The sequence below is a fragment of the Etheostoma cragini genome, chromosome 10, assembly GCF_013103735.1.
Source record: "Etheostoma cragini isolate CJK2018 chromosome 10, CSU_Ecrag_1.0, whole genome shotgun sequence".
NCBI lineage: Eukaryota > Metazoa > Chordata > Actinopteri > Perciformes > Percidae > Etheostoma > Etheostoma cragini.
Window position 1 is genome coordinate 12732838 of NC_048416.1, and position 21391 is coordinate 12754228.

At 42.3% G+C, this 21391-nt stretch overlaps 1 protein-coding gene across 2 annotated transcripts in view; it reads left to right on the forward strand.

Annotated features, from left to right (window-relative positions):
- The window catches only part of nlgn3a (neuroligin 3a), a 124370-nt gene that overhangs the window by 89417 nt on the left and 13562 nt on the right, over nt 1–21391 (forward strand). For both annotated transcript variants that reach the window (XM_034882722.1, XM_034882721.1), the window contains one exon: nt 19049–19838. In XM_034882722.1, coding sequence (XP_034738613.1) covers nt 19049–19838 — 790 coding nt within the window. The remainder of the gene's footprint in view (nt 1–19048; nt 19839–21391) is intronic.

The following is a 21391-nucleotide window of genomic DNA, read 5'->3' on the forward strand; positions in this document are numbered from 1 at the left end:
CACTCATCCTGCCCCACCTGCAGAGGAAGCACTGACAGCTGAGCACTGGGGGCTCATCTCTCCCCCTCCACCTCCACCCATCTCCACGTCTCTACTGACCTCCCTCCTCCTCTCACACCTTCTCTATCTCCCTTTCTCTCTCACCCTCCCTTTATTCCCTGTTGTTCCACACATATTGGCCCAATTTCTGCCACCACTCACTAGATTTCCTTTTTTGCTATTTTCACATTTCATTATGTCTCTCCATCTTTTCTTTTTTACACTGTCTGTTCTCTCTTTTTGTCTTCTTCACTGCACATGTTTGTTTCTTTTCTTTTTGTACCCACGATTGTAAAAGTGTTTTGAATTCATTAGGCATGCCGCACTAGGCCACACGGCTGGCTAGATGTGTTGTAAAATAGACTGTTTCCCTGTTTGTCTGCCAGATGAACAACTACGGTGTAATTAGCTGAACTTTGCCCTTTAGTGATGACCACGAGCAGTCTGTGTTTGCTTGTTGTTACTGACAGCTCACCTCTGTGGCCTGCTAGGTCATGCGTTCAGTTTCTGTACATCTGTATATCCCTACTGAGAGAAAAACACTCAATGCCTGGTCTCATTCTTCATCAATTTGGTTTGCTCAACTTGTAATTTGTATACATCTTCTGCAGCTGGAAGGGAACATTACCGGGCATTTTAAGCTGTTTCGAGTGATGTTTTTGAAACGTCTGAATAATGTTTGAAATAGGAAATGTATGACTGTGTGCTCACTTAATTTTTGTATAACCGCTTCATCTTCACAGCGAGGAAAGATTCTGCATGATTATAGACATTCAGGAATATATCGTTCTGTTTACACAGAACCTACTTGCTACAGTCTGTGCTGACAGACAGAATCATTTGCAAGGAAATTTGTTTTTTTCAACGTATAATAAGAAGTGTTGCATAGGAAAAAACATCAGTCCAGTTACTTTGCAGAAGGACTAAGCTGGTGTGACTTGCTTGGTGAGAGCCTTTAACAATGTGATATAGGGAACAGAATTCATATATGCCATCTGGATCCCTATCACTGGCATGATGTGTGTGTGTGTGTGTGTGTGTGTGTGTGTGTGTGTGTGTGTGTGTGTGTGTGTGTGTGTGTTTGTGTGTGTGAGAACATGTGCACGTGCCAAGACGTTCAAATCTGGGCAGTGCAAATGCATTAGCCTTAACTGTGAAATTTGCATAGTCTGAGCACAATGAAATCCCCAATGAGAGGAACTTTCGGCAAACATGCTGACGAGCAGAAAGCTCTACTATAAAGGGCCAACATTGTGCAACCTGACAAAAAGACTAAATCTTTAGCTTTTAGGCCCGCAAGGCTGTAATAGATTTTTAGCTTAGAGAGGTAACATACACCTTTTTGGATCCTTTTTGGTGGTAAAATAGAGTGATTTGCAAATATGAATGCAGCTGTCAGAGAACCATGTTGCAAATGTGCTATTTCAAAACGTAAAGACAATTTTCTTCTCCTGGATAGAAGATTCTACGTTTAGATACAGTGCTCATATTTGGACAGAGATGCTACCCCCTGCGGCGGACTGAAGAGTGAAAAGACATAGAGTTTGACACTTTGAAAATAGCATCTGCATGTTACAAATTATAGGGGGTATGTTATGCTCACTTTCAGGTTCATACTTGTATTTTGGGATACTACTAGAACATGTTTACATGCTTTGAAGTTCAAAAACCCTTTATCTGTATCATACTGTCTGTCTTAATATACCTGTCTTCACTCCCTGTCTCTTCAATCCCACCCTTAAAAAAAGCCAGTCTGCTTTCACTGATTGGTGTTTCCGGGTCTTCCACATCTGTGCACTCTAAGTCTCTGCCTTGTCATTGCAGGTAGGGGATAACTGTAATGGCACCTTAGCGGCTCTTTCTCCCTATAAACAGCATAGTTGTGACATCACAACCTTACAGAAAGCAGGCTTCTTTAAAGGCACCGGTTCTGAATGTGTGCATTTCTTTGTTGATTGAGCTATGTCAGACTTGCAGACGTGCTTTATATAGCACTTCAGCCCACTTTATAATCAATAAGACATGTAAATCTCCCTTAATGTGGGACATCTAAGTATTGTCTCAGGTGCAATGGTTTTTGCATGCTTTCTCAACACATCATCCACCCGTGTGTGACAGCATATCATTTCCCGCCTTTTTTCAAACTAGCTAAATCAAATGTGGGGTGAGAAGTTGTCTGACATATAGAGCAAATGGACAATTAACAGGAAGAAATACTGAGCGTGTGTAGCTTTGGAGTTCCTTTTGGAGATTTGTGTACTGTTTTCCTTGTCGGACAGAAATCTCACTATGTTCTGCCCAGATAGATAAATCCTAAATAATACCATTCAAACTGTTGAAGCATTAAAGGTCCCATGGCCTGAAAAGTTTTTTTTTAACATTAATATGAGTTACCACAGCCTGCCCATGGTCCGCCAGTGGCTAGAAATGGCAATATGTGTAAACCGAGCCCTGGGTATCCTGCTCTGCCTTTGAGAAAATGAAAGCTCAGATGGGCCGATCTGGAATCTTGCTCCTTGTGAGGTCATAAGGGGCAAGGTTACCTCTCCTTTCTCTGCTTTGCCCACCTAGAGAATTTGGCCCACCCATGAGACAGAGAGACATCATGGCTTTCAAATAAGAAAAGTGGCAGTTGGTCTAGGCCACACCCCAACCTCCACCTTGCCCCCCTTGATTGTAGGATTTTAAAACGTCTGATGTTGGCAACTGCTGACTCAGATCTGTAAACACCAAGGCCGTAGCAGCCACTGAGAGCACAGAGGTCAAGTCCATGTATTTGTTCTGTGAATTTTCTGGTTTTCGTTGGCTTGTGTGGGTTCATTTTACAGTTAAATAACACAGTGTTTTTAAACAGTAGCTATTTTATAAGCTTATTCCAACAAAAGAAAGGAAGAAATAATTCAGTATCTCTCCACCGTCATTTTATTTCTTGTAGCTTGGAGAGGGCTTTAGAAAAGCATTTAGACCTTCATGTGGGGAGATAAAATAACAAAGATTTTATTTTTTGGGTCCATACTTTTCTAGGACGTTTTCTGGTATTAATTATGTAATTTTGCTTCAATTATAGAAATAATAGAGATGTTAGTTTAGGCAGTTAGAGTTTAGTTATGTAAGTTTATAAGCAGCTGTTGATTTCCATAAGAAATTCTCCATTTTAATAATGGATTAAAAACATTGTTGTCTTATGTTTCAACATACAATAACACAAACCATTAAAATAATTTTTTTTAAGATGCTGTGATCACAAAGTACATCTACACTACAGGTTTGTTTGTTTCAAACCATATAGTTAGGTTTCATTAAGTTGTTTTGATAGTATAGGATTTCAGTGGAAACAGAATGGTAGCAATCAAGCAACAAGAAGAATAGTGTTGCCTACAGAATTGATGATGCCGCCTGGAGGCTTTTATTGTGAAGCAGCTGCAGGAAGTGCTGAGGAAGTGTTTGCTGACAAAGCACAGCAATAGAGTGGATCAGAAACCAGTGAGGCTGCTATCTGTTAGATGAAAGGTAAGAACAGGAGTTTAGGAGTAAAACAAAAATGCACAGTGTGACACCCACGATATCCATGAGCTAACAAATGCAGATTAAAGCAAACACTAAAAGGAAAGATTTTCCTCAAAGCTGTTCATGATGAGCAGTTTAGTATTCAACACACAGTGGCAGACGTAGTTGCGTGAAGAATGGACAAAAAAAAATTGCAGAGTACTCGAAACTCACACCTGGCTAATTGCTGCAAATATAAGTGTAGACTTTTATAATCAGAAGCTCTGATGCAGCCCCACGTTCATAACAACTCTTCGTTTAAAGCATGCAGCAGGCCTTGACAGCTGAAGTGATTCCTCAACAAAGACAAACCGAATACCTTCAAGTGTGCAAGTAAATGTTAACGCATGTATCATTTGAAGGTGACCTGGGCCCCTGTCAGACAATCCCGCCGTTGACAGATTCGACATTTAACCAAAACAAATGCTGTGTTCGCTAGCCATACATGATGCTGTATCACGTTTTTTATCATCTGAAAAATAGGCATCTCTCCTGAAACATTTCTCCTTGTTTAAGTGAAGGCTGTTTGGAGAGCACGCATCCTCTGCAGTATTTCACATGTTGACATACCCAGATGGCATGCTACTAATCTTGATCGATGCCGACCACTGCAAACACCATTCACACTGTAGAGGATAATGAAATGTAGCAATGTAACATTTCACAAACATCATCACAGTAATCTGTTTATTATCCATTATAAAGACATCATGAGCTTCCGAAGCCCTCAACTCGGAAAAACAATGCAAAGGAGTGTTTACTTTCCAAACACAGAGCCGTGCAGGGTGCTCATAAAAATGGCTGTGCTCGTCCAATGTGCTATTCTTGGGTTCCCCTTAGAGCCACTAGCAAATTGGAGCCTTGGTTGTCCTATCGGTGAAGCTATTCTCCACACAGACTTTTTTACGAGGCCTGTGAGTGATTGAGAATCCCTGTCTGGGTGTCTGTGGCTGTTCTCCGCCATGTCCCGGGACTCCTGCTCATCGTTGAGGGCTTCATTAGCCGGGGATGGGAGGTGGCAGCAGAGAGGGAACAGCTGTTTAGCTTACCACTTGCATTGTTAGCCAGCCTTCTCCGTCTGCCTAACTGCCTAAATCCGTCCCCTAGCTGCTAATAGAATGCTCATTAGAAGAGGAGGGAGACTCGATGGCAAACAGCGCCACTGTGCTGTAGCCCTACCAGCTTCCACTCCTCCTCCTCTCCCTCTGGTCTCTATTAAAGCCCTGTATGGAGTAAATGTTCTCTCTGCAGCCCACCTTGACTTCTCCCCCTAACCTCCTGGGAAAGACAAGGGGTGTATGGGTACCTGAGTTCTCCTCTGAGACAGCCAAACCACCTCTGTGATACCAAAACATGGTCCTCACTTTCAGAGATACTGAAAGATACAAGATAACAAAATCCCAGAGGACAGACGGATGATAGCTCCTGCTTCAAACCCTGAAGACAGAAGTTTGGCGTGTAGGTTTTTCTTTTTTTCTTTTCTTCTGCAAATTCCCCCCAAGCGGTATAGTGTTAAATTATTCAAACACTGTAGATTGTGCTGCCCGTAATTTGTCAGAAACCCAAAAGCACCTGTCTATTTCTCTGTGTCAAAACTAAGAAAGCTGGCGAGGAGTAGGGAAAGCTTGATCAGAGATGGCACTGTGCATACCTGATGGTGTTCACGGGAACAGCTACAGATCTGAGCCAAAATCACTGCACACCCGTCACAGCCAAAACACCCTGGCTGAAAAAAGGGTGGCCTATGTTTGATTAAAATTCAAACAGGAAAACATGTTCCCATGGACATACTTCATTGAATAAACACAGACCAGTAGCTAATATTCCCAATGCAGAAATGCAAGCAAACAAAGTGCACAGCGACATGAGGGGGGGACAATGTGTGGTAGAACTGATATGCTCCAAGCTATTTACAGTACATGACAGCATCTAGATTCTGATATCATACGGAAATGCATTTGGGGTGAAAAGTGTACAAAGAGTACGTATTATTCTCACCTGTGAATAATAATACCATATTGGCCAAATAGGAGACGCCCACAATAATAAGACATGATAAATACCTTTTTAAGATAAGAAGCCCTCTGAATAAGACCAGGTGGACAGATTTATATATGGTAAATCTTTTAAATTAAGTTTGGGAAACATAATAATATACGCTGTGAGAGGAACTGTCAGAGATTTCATATTGTTTTTTGACCATTGCGGGCAATGTTGCAAATCAATAAGCAGGAATGTTTTCTGTCAAATTGAATTTTTATATCATGTTTGCATCAATATGATGAAGTGCCTTGGTTTGTCCGCTATTTAATTCGCTACATTTGCCAAAAACAGATAATCCTGTCTGGTTATTTTATATTTTGTACTTCATCGCAATAAATCAATGACAGTATAAAATGTCATAAACCATGATATTGGATTTTGTCCTTATTGCCCATATATTTTTACATTTTAATAAAATACAGAATATACGGGTAAAAAAAAAGTAATTGAAATAGAGTTATTACATTTCACGTCAAATATTTAAATCAAATGCAGTAAAGAAATAAATAAATACAACTACTACTACAAGAACTCAAGGTCCCCTTACTAGCTTCTCCTGGAGCTTTCAAACACTTTCATCAATGGATGGAGTTGGATCTGTTGACATGTGTGCTCACTACCTGCTCAAATTCCATCCATATTCCTTTAGATCTGGGTTATATGAAAATCTACAATAGGCTATTTTTAACAGCAGTCCGTAGAACAAGCACAGGTGTTTGTAATAACATCATCGATTGCTCTGTTTTATTTAAGTGTCTCCTAAGTTTTGACAGTGACAATAGCAGCATGCACAACACCAGGACCCTGAAAACAAAGCAGCTAAATAGAATGCACTCATTACTAATTTCATTGATTGAGGTTTTTCCTCCTAGCTAATGTCAAATTGTCCTCAATGGAAAAAGAACACGTTTTAATAAATGTGTAATAAACACAAAACATAGACCAATGTTAGATGCCTTCCCCAGATGCCCTATATACCTTTAATCCAACCCTAACCCTGACTGCTGAAGAGAAAGAACAAAATAATACATTCAAATGTTGAAATAATATAAATTAATGCAAGTAATACATTACAAAACGTAATATTTGACCTTTAAAACCCAAATTGAGTTGTTGCTGTTTGATGTATAAATACCTATTTCCCACATGCTAAGCAGCTAATCTGTGTGTTACAGACCAGACGTGTGTGTCATCTCTTTATGTGGTGATGGAAGCCGACAATGACACATTCTATAGTAATGGCAATAGCCTTACCGATGCCACTCTGAATGTGTGCTGGAAACGAATGTCTGTGGGTGAGATATGTGTCAAGTGTAGTGACATTAGTTGCTGTTGAATATGTGTTAGCTTGACATTGAGAAAGTGGAGCGTGCCAGCATGCAGTCTAACTGATAGACGAGCACACACACATCAGCCGTACACACATAACTCATCTCCACAGACCCACATCAATACTGCACAAATATGTACGCACTTGCACAAACACTGCCATACACATTCTGAACACACACACACACACACACACTCACACAGCTATGGCAGGTCCAGGCCCCTGGGATTGGCTGTCATTAAAGGTTGGCCCGCGCAAATATGCCCCCCCATGCTCAGCTCTCCTCGGCTCAGCTTCGCAAAAATGCTAACGCACACACACACACACACTCATACACACAGTCCATGTGTACATGTAAGTCCACGTACTCTCCCACTTCAGGGGATGTCATGTGGCTACAGCTGTGTCCCTACTGGCACTGGCAGCAAGAGACACAAGCGAGAGGGGAGAATATGAAGGAAGATATGGAAACAGACAGATTGTAGTGAAAGGACAAAAACATTAAGAAAGAAACATGTGCACTCTCTTACAAAATTGTGATATTTTTTTCTTTTTTCTTTACTCCCTTCCACTGCCAACAGCTGGGTTTGAATGTAAAAGACTGATAATCTGAATTGTGCCCGCTGAGGCATAAAAGCAACTAAGAATGCCTTTCTTACCTCAGCGAGGCAGTCGCACAGCTCCACAAGCATCACGGAGAGATCACCACAATACAGACGTGTGTGAATGCACAAGGACTCACACAACATAGGCAAACAGAATGACGCTAGCTAGCATGGGCAGTATGCTCACACACAAACACACACACACACATACGCACACATACAGACAGACACACAAATAAATAGTGAATGAGGCTGCCAGGGCAGAGGGCGCACTGCTCCTCACCATAGCTCAGCTCACAGCTCTATGCCCTTGTGCCGGGACCTCGGCCTGTCACTCTGCATTTTACTCCCTGCACCACCACCGCTCTGTAAGCAGCCAACACCATTTGGGATATTGAGGTGGTGAAAAAAGTGTCCACCACTACCCATTTGGCCTTTTCAGAGCTTGACAGAAAGGACCGGAGGAAAAAATACATTGCATTCTGTCCTGCCAAAATTGAAAACGGCTGGAGTGCTGCAGTGAAAGGGGAATGTATATAGTTCTTGTTATTAGGCCGGCTGCTCTGAAATGAGTTTGACACGGCGCCAGACATTGAGATGTTTTCTGTCACTCTGTTTTTTTGTTTCATCTGAAATTCAATATGATGCATTAGCGTCCCAAATGAAGTCTGTACAATAGATATTAATTACTTGTCCATTACGGTTTGTGATGCCATAAATCTGTTATCAGCTGGCTACCCCAATGACTGAAATTAACTGTCACTTCTCAATATCAGCCAAGTCATCTCCGTGCTTTATTGCCTTCATTACAATATTCATTTCTTAAATGGTATCCCCATGAGATCGGACAGTAACTAAGATGTTGGCAAGCGCTAATACAAAAAATAGATGTCACAACATGCTTATCTGCACATCGTTGGTAAATATCAAAGTAAATGTCAGTGTCTATATCAAACACCTCGCAAGAATTAGAGTGTGTTGTGGACTTGAGGAAATAATGGGAGTGCAGCCGTATCATGATCTGCTGAGGTCCATGTATATTTGATAGGGCCTGCCAGATGTGGCCTTGGATATGTGGATGTGTATCTGCAAGCAATCTCTCTTACTGAGCTCACAGAAATTAGATTTCATCTCAGACCCCAAATCTAATACACTGACTTATATATTACTCACAGTTGCAGAGCATCACAAGCCAATATGACCCTATAGAGAGGTGGCAGAGCTGCACAAAATACAGTTTAATGAAAATGCTTTGAGCCAACTGTTCCGAAAGCCATCAAAGCTTCTTAGACATAAGCAAGCCCAGAATGTAGTTGTTTTCCTCTGCATGGGCTGCATGGGCCGGACAAATCTACTTAAAGTGGAAAAGAGTTGTCCTGAAGTGATAAATATATGGTATATTTCTAACCCGAAATTTAATTTAACCAAATCACACTCCAAAATCATTTGAGAGCCTTTGTATTAAAAAACAGTGGATATCGGAGATGAAATGATTGCATGAGTCACCCAATGCATTGAGATACTTGTGCCTTCCTCACAATGAATGCCAAGTCACAGTCAGCATGTGGAGTACCATTTTCTTATGCAGAAAGCCGTTGCCTGCTTTGAATACTCTGTAGGGACAATAGCACCCACAGAGGAATTGTGAGTCTTCAATTATTTAATTTCCCCTCCTCTCTTATCCTCCCATGACCTCCCATTTCTAGATGTGGGAGGCTTAGTTCATCCATATCTCTTGCTAAGATGTATTTTCTAGCTTGTAGCGCAGATAAATCTGTAGTCAGCACACTTTTGTTCACAGGAAGCAGAAATGAAGGATCTCAGACCGATGAAGACGTTGGTCAACACATTTTTAATCTCTATTATTAACGTCAGCATCTCAGCAAGTCAGTGTGATTCCTAATAAAAAAACAACAACATTTGAATGGATTGATTTAGATTAGTTTTGCAGCAAATCGATGCTCGGTGGCCGGATGCTGAATTCAGATAGTCTGCACAAATAGCTCTTAATTGTTGGGAATTCCAATTGACTTGATTTGTTCGAGTAGATTTTCAGGAAGCCGCTGCTGCCAATGGATACACAGTACTAGGACATGTCATAACCCAATTGTCTAAACGTCCACTTACAGTAAGTGGCTATAGTGGCTAAAGAGTCTGCCACAGTAATTGACTCAATGAGAGTTTACAGTATGAAGTATGAGGCAGGAAAGGCAGACATAGTGCTCTCCAGGGATAGGCTGTTGTGACAGTGCTGTTATCCCTCCACTGTGTTTCTCACAGCACACAGTACACACACAATCAATAAATGCACAAACACAGCAACCTTCCTTTGAGCAGGTAATTCCACGGCCAGGTGCAGGCATACCATTCCTAACGCCATCCCGTCCCAGGCCCGAGTTTCACTCTCAATCCTTATTGTGTGCCCAAGAATGAGAGCGAGGGCGACGCATGTCCGTCCTATTTTTGTCTGTGTTTGTTTGCATAGTGTGCCGCCTTGAATTAGAACGAGTTTGTGTGGTTTCAGGCTGCAGGGTTACTGGCACAATGGGCAGAGCAAGGAACAGTGGTGTCAGACGCTGTAAGAAAGGAACACAGAGTGACACAGGCACAGCTAGAAGAATATGTTTACACTGTTGGAGCCTGTGCCCAGTCTGGCATGCTCATGCCTTGGACAATAGTTAATCAGCCCGGACGCTGCTGCTGGTGTGACCACTGACCCTAAAAGGCATCAGTAACAGGGGAACTCTCTATAATAGGAAGGCACTATAATTTTGAGTGGGGCACAGGAATTTCAGCGCATCCAGCGGAGTATTTTCTGTTCTAATGTCTCTTCAGGTTCTGCTTCATTAATGGTGGTTTAGATTAAAGGAGTTGCTGGTGGTGAAAAAAAAGCTTGCTGCCTACTAGGTGCCCTGTGTATGGTGCCTAATGAGCTTCCTGAATTATAAGAGTGTGTGTGTGTGTGTATGTGTGTGTGTGCATGCATAAAACATACAGTAAATTACATGTTGCCTGTAGGGATCTTCCCTTAATATTTTCCGTGTAGCTATAGTAGGATTCGACTTCCCTGGAGAGACAGTTGATATTTAGAGGATGCACAAGTGCAGCTAAGCCAGCATGTTTATGCACTCCGTGTGCATGAACACTATGCACATTTGCATGTGAGCTACAATCAGATGTAAGCGGGGAGATATCCTTTTCTGAACCAGACTCAAAAGCTTGTAAGCTAGTGATCTGCTGTATTGGAAGACTATGAAAAGGGCCAGGGTAAGCAATAAGCTTCCGCCCCCCTCCTGCTTTTGGACGAGATGTGTCTCAGTATCACCTCCCGTACCCCTACAGCTCACATCTAATTTTTCTATAAGAGTTAAGCACTTAGACTGAGGTCTCTCTCTCTCTCTCTCACTCACTCACTCTCTCTGTCACTCTTTCTGTACTTCTTTGCTCTGAATCCCTCTGATTTCTCCCAGGGGGCTGTACACCCTTGCGATAATTTGTCTGTCACAAATGCCACTGCGCCCTCTCCGTGGCTTTGCTTGGCCAAAAAATGAGTTTCAGCCATCCCATCTGGCTGTCACAGGCAAGATGTCGCCAAGAATAGAAGCTTCCCATCCTTCCACATTTCATGGCTGAATTGTCATATTTGTGTGTGACTTATATCTTTGACCCTCCCATGCTAGACATATTTTACATTACAGACTGATTTGTACTTATGGAGCTTTGCTTCCTTGAGGTGAGTGCAAGCTTTGTCTTTGGCTGTCACCGCTTGCTGCATATATAAAAATGAACCAAGCTTTGGTGCTGCTTCACAATGCAGATTGGGGTGTATAACCAGGTGCATATATTTACACAGAAGTCAGATGTTTGCACTGTTACTATACAGCAGCCACTTTCACAATTCTCTTATGAAAACTGGTTTCTCTGGGAACTGAAGGCACTTATCATTTCCTCTCAGCACAGTGATCTGAAATCTATTTGTGGACACAGTAGGAGAAGAGAGAGGAAATCAGAAAACATTTTTAACAACTTGTCCCATCTAATGAGATTAGCAGGGCCCGCTTACACAGTCATGACATGTAGATATACACAGATAACCCTGTAATAACTCATTATTCCCCCCATTTCGACATCCACGCCTAGTCAAGGCTCGCTGATAGTCCGTGTTGTTGTTGTGCGTGCACAGCTATCAGCCCAATCTGGGCACTGCAGCAGTGTGGATTGAGCTCAGTGAATACCGCTTCGAATGCCACAGCACAAAAAGAGCTAGCAGTAGAAGGACACAGAGATAGTATTCTCTGCTTTTCAGTGGCTGCAGCGTTAGATACATGCACGAGTGCAAATGGAAAAATTCACTGTGCAGACTCTCTGTTTCTCTTGGAGGCTGCGAGGGGAGAGGAGGACAGACGCCAATGCAGTTTGTAGACATTATGTGCATGCATGTGTAGTGATGAGAATTCACAGATTACACCCCAAAAATACAGGAAACAGATGAAGAAATAATAAACGTAGTAAGGGGCATTTTGTTTCCATGATTTAAGTTCAATAATGATAGAAAATTGTTGAGTGATATCTTCAATTTTTTGTTAAAACTTTTCTGTCTTGGGGCACCTGGGTTGCTCACCTGGTTAAGCATGCGCCCCCATGTACTGAGGTTCGATTCCGACCTGCTGCTCTTTACCGCATGTCATTCCCCTTTCTCTCCCCTTCCATTTATTTAGCTGTCCTAACAAATAAAGGCCTAAAATGCCCCCACAAAAGAAAGGTTTTTCAAAAAGTGTTCAATCTTGTACAAGAATCTTTCTTTAATACTATACAATGTCTGTATTCATAGATTTTGCATGAACTGTTTGTCTTTCATAAAATGCACTGAACAAACTACATGCCTTGTCAGTGACCAGATGTCAGCTAAAGAAAAAAGAGCCTAGTTGCACCCTGTCATTGTCCATCAAACACACTTTACAGACAACCGCAGCAGAGTACTTTAAAGCTGCCCTGAATTTAAATTAAGTGGTTTTTTTTTAGCCAGTAGTAAACAAGTGTATTTATGCTTATTTATGCTTGTGCTTCTGTCTGCTAGCACCTTAACTGGATCACATAGGATTTTCAAATAAATAGCAGCGTTATCCTCCTAAGAATACCAGATCAAATTTGTTGTTTTGAACAATGCAACAGGGAAGCATCAAAAAGTTTAGACAATCACAGAGAAGTATTTAATCTGCCTCACAGCAAACTACAACACACACTAATCTGAAATGTCCCGATATAAACCCACACCCACGCCAATTTCTAGGCTGGAATGATTTCTGAGCATTATTCCACAAACACTGTTTGACTCAGGTGTGGTGTGAGTGCCCGTGATTAGCAGCCAGGTTGTTGAGTTCAAGGCGGAGCGGTGGCCCTGTTGTGCAGCGCGTGCATACAGAGGGAGGCCAGCATGCACGTGATGATGAGGCCTGGAGTGTGTGGTATTGACGAGTGGATGTCACGCCGTGATTAGTAGGAGATATCACCCTCGCCAAGCTCAGCTGCACATCGATCCTGGAACCTTGGTACAGCCTGTCAGTGGGCTCATTTTTATCCTTGTTTTCCTCTCCTCTCTCTTTCCTCTCCTTCCCTGTCCAATCCTTTTCCTTTTCTTCTCCTCTTCTCTCATCTCTTCTCCTCTGTAGGTTTTGTTGTTGTTTTTTAGTTGTTTTTTTAGGATTTTCTATGTCTTTTTTGTTTTGGATTTGTGTGATTGTGGATCTTTTCAGAAAATGGTCCAATAAAGGGACTTTGAAAAGCAAAAAAAACTCTCCCCTTGCCTCCTGCTATTTTCCAATTCCTACCCTCTCCTACACTCATACCTTTATCTTTCCTCTGTGTCCTTCTCCCATCCCATCCTTTTTTGTCTATTTCCCTCTCTTCTCTATCTCCTCTGTTCTGCTTTCTCATTCCCTCCCTCTTCTCTCCATCCATCCCCGTGGATCAAACTTTATCTGGCCTAAGCCACTGCCCGCAGGCAAGCAGGCAGTCTCCTCAGAGGCTGGAGCAGAAGACCAACAGCTTCAAACAACGTTATATAGGGCTGGCATGAAGCGTGTCTCACACTGATGGATGGAAACACTGGCCCCTCAGACACTGCTTCTATATGGACATGATGAAACACACACAGGGCAGTCCTTCTGTTTCAAAGCCCAATGCTCTTCACTTGAATGTTGTTACCACACCTCCCGGGATCTAAGAAAGACTAACGTTATGTAGGAATTAGACAACAGTTTGCTTTTGTGTTCTGGTCTTTGCAAAAAGAAAAAGTCAGTTTCTGGGCGGAAGATGCATTTTTTCTGTCCTGTTAGATAATTTGTTAAAAAAAAGTCAGTCCAGAGTCAATCTGGTTCAAAGGAAACGTGAAGCCAGGTAACAAGAATAGTTGCAATCATAAAAGAAAAGAAAAGAAACAAATCATGCATGCATTGAATCATAAGTAGTGAGTCCTATTTGGGCCAGTTCACGTCATGTTTCATTTTTAAGGTTTAAGCCAACAAGTATGGCAAATGACTGCCTTTCTTGGATTAACGTTCACACACACACACACACACACACTGCCTGGTAGCTTTTGCATTCTGACTTACAGTACATTGCTGTAGCCCGAGAGAAAGACGCTACTGCCTCAGAAAACGGCACATGTCCCTTTTCCTGATTTCCTTTTACTGATCAACTCGTTCCTTCATTTGAAGTTGACTACTTTAAATTGTGTCAGTGGAACAGAAAAAACAATGTAGGTGTTGTTTCAGGGCTACCAGACCAATGTGAAATTATCCATGGACTAATGCTTGATCAGACCAGAGGCACTTGTGTTTAAGTGGATGCAGCCTGTGGTATTGTAGGCTGTAGCCATGGAGACAGCAGCTTTAACCCCGTGTTATGAGACTGCAAGTGGCCATGGGTGTACAATTAGACAAAATATATAAGTGTTCATCTCCCAGCTTGCTTTAAATATTTGAGGTGCGGTTAAAGCAATTCATATGTCTTTATTATTTAGAAAAACAATAACAATGTAGATCCTCATGAAATAAGAAGAGAGTTGAAAATGGGGAGGCAAACAGCACAGAGAGAGATGAAAGAAGAGTGAATGATATGCTCAAACATAGGCAGAGCAACGTTTATTGAATGTGTCCAACTGAGTGCTAGCCTAGTTTGACTGGAGATGGAGAAATGTTTGTTACAGAGGGAGCTCTGCATAGTCCACGGGTCTGTGGGGATTTGTTTACAGTGAAGCGATGGTGGAGGTAAGATGGCTCAGAGGATTCAGGCTCTGCTGAACGCTGGCTTACGTCTAATAATCAGCAGGGAGGGACTCAGCATGGTCCCTCAGAAAAAGAGATGGGGACAGTGAGATGGAGAGACTCAGAAATCAGAGCAGAGGAAAGATTTAAATGCAAGAAAAAAAGCATGTAGAAGATCTAGTAGGAGTTGTGGGGGAAAAGAGAAAGAAAGACGTCCCTGTGGCCACGTTATTTCTCTCTCGCAATGGCTTTTATGTGTCTGAGAAGAATTTTGATAAGATTTTGCTGCTTTGCATATTTTCTCTACTATTAGCTCTTAAAGTCATGTGGGACGTTGTTAAGAAAATGAATTATTGACCTATAAAAAGAGACTTGGCCAATCCAAACTTTCAAGGTCATGTGATAGACATCTTTTTTAAGTTGTTTTTTTCTTTTTTATGTGGATGACGTTGTTGAGGAGGTGTTTGAGTGTTCTTTGCAGGATGCATTTTACAGTACCATGTATCTCAGGGCCAGACTGATAAGCCTCACCGCTGATGCTTCAGTGATTTTTGCAGATTGCAAAGTACAGTCATAACCAAGAGAACATCCCTGTCCTTTAACAAGGACTGAACACTCACACATGCCCATAGTTGACACGTAATACATTAGCGCTGATCCAAAACACAGTTGCGTCATGTTACTCCCTTTCCAGTGATGCGGCATTGGCTCGTTAATATCAGCATTTCTTTAATGATTGTTACTGTCAAAACATGGCCTAAACCTGTGTGTGTGTGTGTGTGTGTGTGTGTGTGTGTGTGTGTGTGTATGTGTGTGTGTGTGTGTGGGGGGGTTATGCCTCTCTGACATATGCTGCGGCCGTCATACACCCAAGGTCAAGCTTTTTTTCCTCTATCAAACAGTGAATTATCTTTGCAAGCAACTCAGCCAATCGAGGACCTGAGCCGCATGCCCATTTAACGGGTGTCTAGCGAGGGGGCAGCGCGGTCGAGGTCGGCAAACCACAGCGCGGAGGTGGCTGCAGAGTGGCGCGACAGCATTTTAGCAGGGACCCAATGACTGATTACCTCGGAGCTTCAGTCATAATTCAGTGTGACCTCAATCTGCCAGCAACACTATGGTTTGATGGATCTGCTCACAGTTTGGGTGTCTGGTTCTCACATGTCAAACACAAGCAGATAATGATAGGGCTATCTGTTGGGTAAAACATGCAAGATATGAATGGGGCACACATGTTGATGGTGTCGCGTCATGCCCTTTCTGTTTAATGTTTTTGGAATGTTGAGCGGGGAATCGTTCACTGCGTAGATGTCAGAGTAGATACTGAAGGCAAAACAATGTCACAAATGGTTAACCCCCATCATGATGATGCCTGTCTTCTGGCGGTCTATTCATCATCTCTGTGTCTTATCAATAAAAGTCAGCATAAATACACGTGCGCGTGCACACGTGCACGCACAGACACACACGTATACCTCCCGGCGTGGATAATTAGTGGATTCCCTCAGTGGGTGATTGAGCCTGTGCTCTTCTCTCCTCTCTCTCTGACCTTCCCTAGTGAGCTTCCTAACACAGTGGGGCTCATCACACACAGCTCTAATGCATATTTATCGTGTCCGGTGACAGCTCATGTGTGCTGGATTTATACGTTTCTCAACAAACAATAGTATAGCCTGAGTCATTCATCCTCCCTTTCATCAACCAAAAACGGAAGATAAATCAAGTGTTGTCAACCTGGCTGCAGTCTCCTCAGTAGCTGGCCATCTGTGGGTTCAGACAGACACGAGACCAAGCCTAGTGGCGTTCAAGCTGCTCTGCTCAATTACGGCATACAGATTTGATGTACACGTGTCTGTCAAAATTGCCGTGGCCATCACAGAAGCTGCTCTGCAGGCAAACGTTTTCCTACAGCAACTTTCTGATCAAAGACTTTTCGAAAGTGGCAGTTGCATGGCTGTCTGCATTGGGATTCAGGACAGACATCCTTCGCTATGACTGTCTCTGTTTGCACAGCACAATCTGAGTTCAGATGTGAAAAAAGGCAATACCACTAAAGAGTGAGGGGAGGATAAGGCAAGGGAGAGGAGGAGGAGAGGGGAGGGATGGCAGGATTAAGCCCCAGCCCCCCTCTCTGTCTCGGAGCGGCCATCTTTCATCTTGCGTCTCCCACTCTAATGCTTTCAAGTGGGTGAAACCCTCAACATCTGCTTCCCCTCCCTGGGACACGGCACAGGCCGGCGTCCCGCAGAGACGCACAACTACAGGACAACTCGAAGGGCAGTGTCCTTATAGCTGCCACAGAAAGCTGACGGCGCATCCACGTAGAATGATGCCCAAAAAGAAAAAAAGAGGTTACATCTTAAACCCATATTAAAACGTGGTGATGTCTTTGCTGCCAACAGCTGCTGCTTTCACACCCAAACTCTTTGTTTAAATACATAAATTGTGGCTCATACAAGTAAACACACTCACCACAGAAACATTTCGCAGTTCACTTACCCAGACACATTAATTCTACTTACTACTTGCGAACAAATAAATGTAAATAGCTTTGTAAATAAACACTTCATCTTCGCCAAGAGCAAATAAGCCCCCCGCCGCTTCTGATTAAGACTACCAAAGTGATATATCTGGCACTTTATTCTGCTGTTTACCTCATAAACACAAAGACTTCAACATAGCCACAAACACTGACGCTGAAATATCCCGAACTGAGTCTGCGTGTCTGTATATTTCCCTGCTAGTCTCCGTGGCTTAAATCTAAAATTGTCTAATAATGACTGTTTTTTATGCATGCCATTTCTGAAGTGTTTCATCAACTGCGGCTTTCAATATCATGAGTTCAGTGGTATTCCATGACTCTGGCAGTGAAACCGCCATGAGCAATAAAAAAGAATTGTGAAGTGGTAGGAGCTGCGTCTCTGATTTACTCTGAGATCGGTAAAACAGCACTCGTGATTTCAAAAAACTTATCAGAACAGATGAGTAGTGCTGTCAAGACGAAGACTGCAAGGCATCGGAGACATGGTGATTGAAGCCTCCCCAAGATGAAGTGGGTGGGGTCATGTCACCTTCACTCTGCTGTCTGTAAGGAAAACATTTTTTTACAAAGGAGAAGCAATTCAATTATTTCTTCGGAAATTATGTTTGTTGTTTGGGATTTGTTCCTTGTGGCGAAAAGTCATTGTAGATTTCATTCATACTGCCCTGCAACTAAAATGTAATTTAGGAGCACCCCATGAGACTGTAGATTTGTTCCCTTTCATCTATGAACCCCCTCCGCCCCTCTTAAAGCCCTCCCACGCACAAACAATGTGGATTCACGTAAAAGATGCTCTGTTGACTCTTAGTGCAACATGTGTTTATTTCTGTATAGAAGCAGGAAACCAAGGCGTTCTTTTCAGCTCCTTTCATTGTGTGCCATCATGTTGCATTGTAATGCCGAGTGCATGTGTGCAGCTCCATTCCTTCTGTAAATGTAGAGAGTAGGAGTCGGGTTTTATTTATAGCAATCCACCCACAAACTGAAGTATTTAGTGATCTTTTAGGTAAAAAAAAAAGACTTTTAAATTTGCACAAGGCATAACTGATTCAGAGGTGTGTGTGTGTGTGTGTGTGTGTGTGTGTGTGTGTGTGTGAGAAGACTGCAAAAAAGAGCAGCTGTGTCTATAATTGCAGTGTTTGAGGTTGATCCAAGTCAAGCTACCTTGGAAAGTACATTAACAGGGCATGTTTGCAGGGTTCACATATTCTAAGAACCCTTACATCTCAACACATTAATGCAGTTCCTAAAAGGAATGGAATTAATTTTTTGGTCTAGTCCGTCCTCTATTTGCCACCAAACCTATCGAGCCATAATGGCAGCATCTGCTCCTGCAAACATACATACAAACATTATTATTGAGAGCATATAGAGATGGATGGAAGAAGAGAAGATGACAGACAGAGTACTGATTCCCTCCTCAGTCTGTGAGCTGTCTGAGACACCAGGCCATCTGCACATTCATTATCACAGCCATGATTCCATTATTGTTCTGTGTGGCAACAAGGACTTGTTATGTCTGGCCTTTGTTATTCTTATCAACTATGTTGTTGACAGCGCCCTTTAGCTCATGGCAGCAACACAATTAACAATTATCATGTTGTATGGCACACAACTGAATTATCCTCATAGTGACATGCTAAACATCATCCTGTCTCTTCTTCCTGTGTCCTTGCAGGTTTGTTCCACAGAGCCATCATTCAGAGTGGGTCAGCCCTCTCCAGTTGGGCGGTGAACTACCAGCCGGTCAAGTATACACGTCTTCTGGCGGAGAAGGTAGGCTGTAATGTCCTGGACACCTTAGACATGGTGGACTGTCTGAGAAAGAAGAGCTCCAGGGAGCTGGTAGAGCAGGACATACAACCAGCGAGGTACCATGTGGCCTTTGGACCTGTAATCGATGGGGATGTAATCCCCGATGACCCGGAGATCCTGATGGAACAGGGCGAGTTCCTCAACTACGACATCATGCTGGGGGTCAACCAGGGCGAGGGGCTGCGCTTTGTGGAGAACGTGGTGGATTCAGAGGATGGTGTGTCTGGAAATGACTTTGACTTCTCCGTGTCAGACTTTGTGGACAGTCTGTATGGGTACCCGGAAGGCAAAGACACGTTGAGGGAGACCATTAAGTTCATGTACACAGACTGGGCAGACAGAGACAATCCAGAGACCAGGCGCAAAACACTGGTGGCTCTGTTCACCGACCACCAGTGGGTGGAGCCATCGGTGGTAACGGCTGATCTCCATGCTCGCTACGGCTCACCCACCTACTTCTACGCTTTTTACCACCACTGCCAGAGCCTGATGAAGCCAGCCTGGTCAGACGCCGCCCACGGGGACGAGGTGCCCTATGTTTTTGGAATTCCCATGATTGGTCCCACTGATCTTTTCCCCTGTAATTTCTCAAAGAACGATGTCATGCTCAGTGCTGTGGTCATGACCTACTGGACCAACTTTGCCAAGACTGGGTGAGTAAAGTTTTGTAAGCCATTCCAATTGTCAATTTTTTTTGGGGTATTTATACCGATGCTGCTTATGGGTAACGATATTCCTACATCATTTTAATGAGTCAAAAGTAAAACTAGGCCCACTAGTGTTCAGTGTGCCCTTTATTTGTATTTGTGTTTTATGTGATCATGGTATACTGTTAATTATCCATCTTGAGGAAGAGGATGTGTGTATGACACTAGATCGATGGCTGGTTGTCTACCTCAGTGATTCTCAAAGTGAGGTCCTTGGCACTCTGCCAAGTTGTTTTTGTTTTTGTTTTTTTACAAAACACTTAAAAGTTAAAAAAAATAACATTTACATTTACATTTTTTCAATCAATAATAGTGCATAGATTACTTTCTAATCTAACAAATCTGTAACTCTTAGAATCTGCAAATACGTTTAATGCACATCTATCTGTCTAATACAATTATCTTGTGTTGTTCTTTTACATAACTATAGAAGTGTAATAAATGGACTATGTCTAATTATTTCAAGGGACATACATTATCTCTAGTCTACCTCACACATGGTTGGGACAGAAAATAACCAACCCTCTTCTTCCCATTGTTGAGAGCCGTGGATCAATAACTGTGCACAGGAAGACAATTGCTACAAATAAACACATCAGATGCAAGGAAACATTTAACAATGTTTGACATTCATTTAAGAGCAGGGAGTTGCTTGATTTTAATCAAAGCTAAAGTTAGCATTACAATTTAAACATTCTTTAAACATTTTCTTTACAAACTACTAAATGATAAACACTTGTAATTGTGAGTGAGTATTGTGGTGAGAGCCAGGAGTAGTAGACCAACTACGGAGGAGCAGCAGCCATTTTCGTCAGAAAGTCAACTGTTACAGGTGATCCGTCTGCCTTTGATCCGTCTGCCATACAGTTCTCAGAATGCAAACAACCGTGATGTAGTCGGACAACGAAAGCAAACGAAAGTCCTCATTAGCAGACAGCTGTACATCTTGAGTCTAATAATAGTGGCAAAAACACACATTCACACATATTATGGTAACACTTTACTTGCAGGTATTTCACACAGTCATGACACGGGAACCCTAACCCAACTTGTCATTAAAAACAGACTGTTATTAAAAGAAGTGTTATGTCATAAATGTTTATGACTCGTTTATAATATTTATGACATGTTTATAAGAGTGTTATCTCACTCTTATGTAGATACCTTAACCCATACAGTGTAACCCATATTGTTAGTTTGTCTTTTAAATGACAGCAGTGCTTCAAATTAGTAAAACCATTGATAACACAATTACAGACTTGTTATCCATCGAAAGCCAAAGACAGAAATCCTATCTCAGTCCCATTAAAAGGACTTCTCTGCTACAGAAAATAAGCTGCAGGAAAAGGAAACTCTACAATGGATAGCATAGGACAGAAAAGGCATTTTTCAACACAGACATTTTTTTCAGAGGTGGTTTTTTTTCCTGGACTTCCTGGGTCCTAGTCTGAAAACCTGAGACATATTGAACCTGAGGAAGATTAAATGTTCCTCCAGAA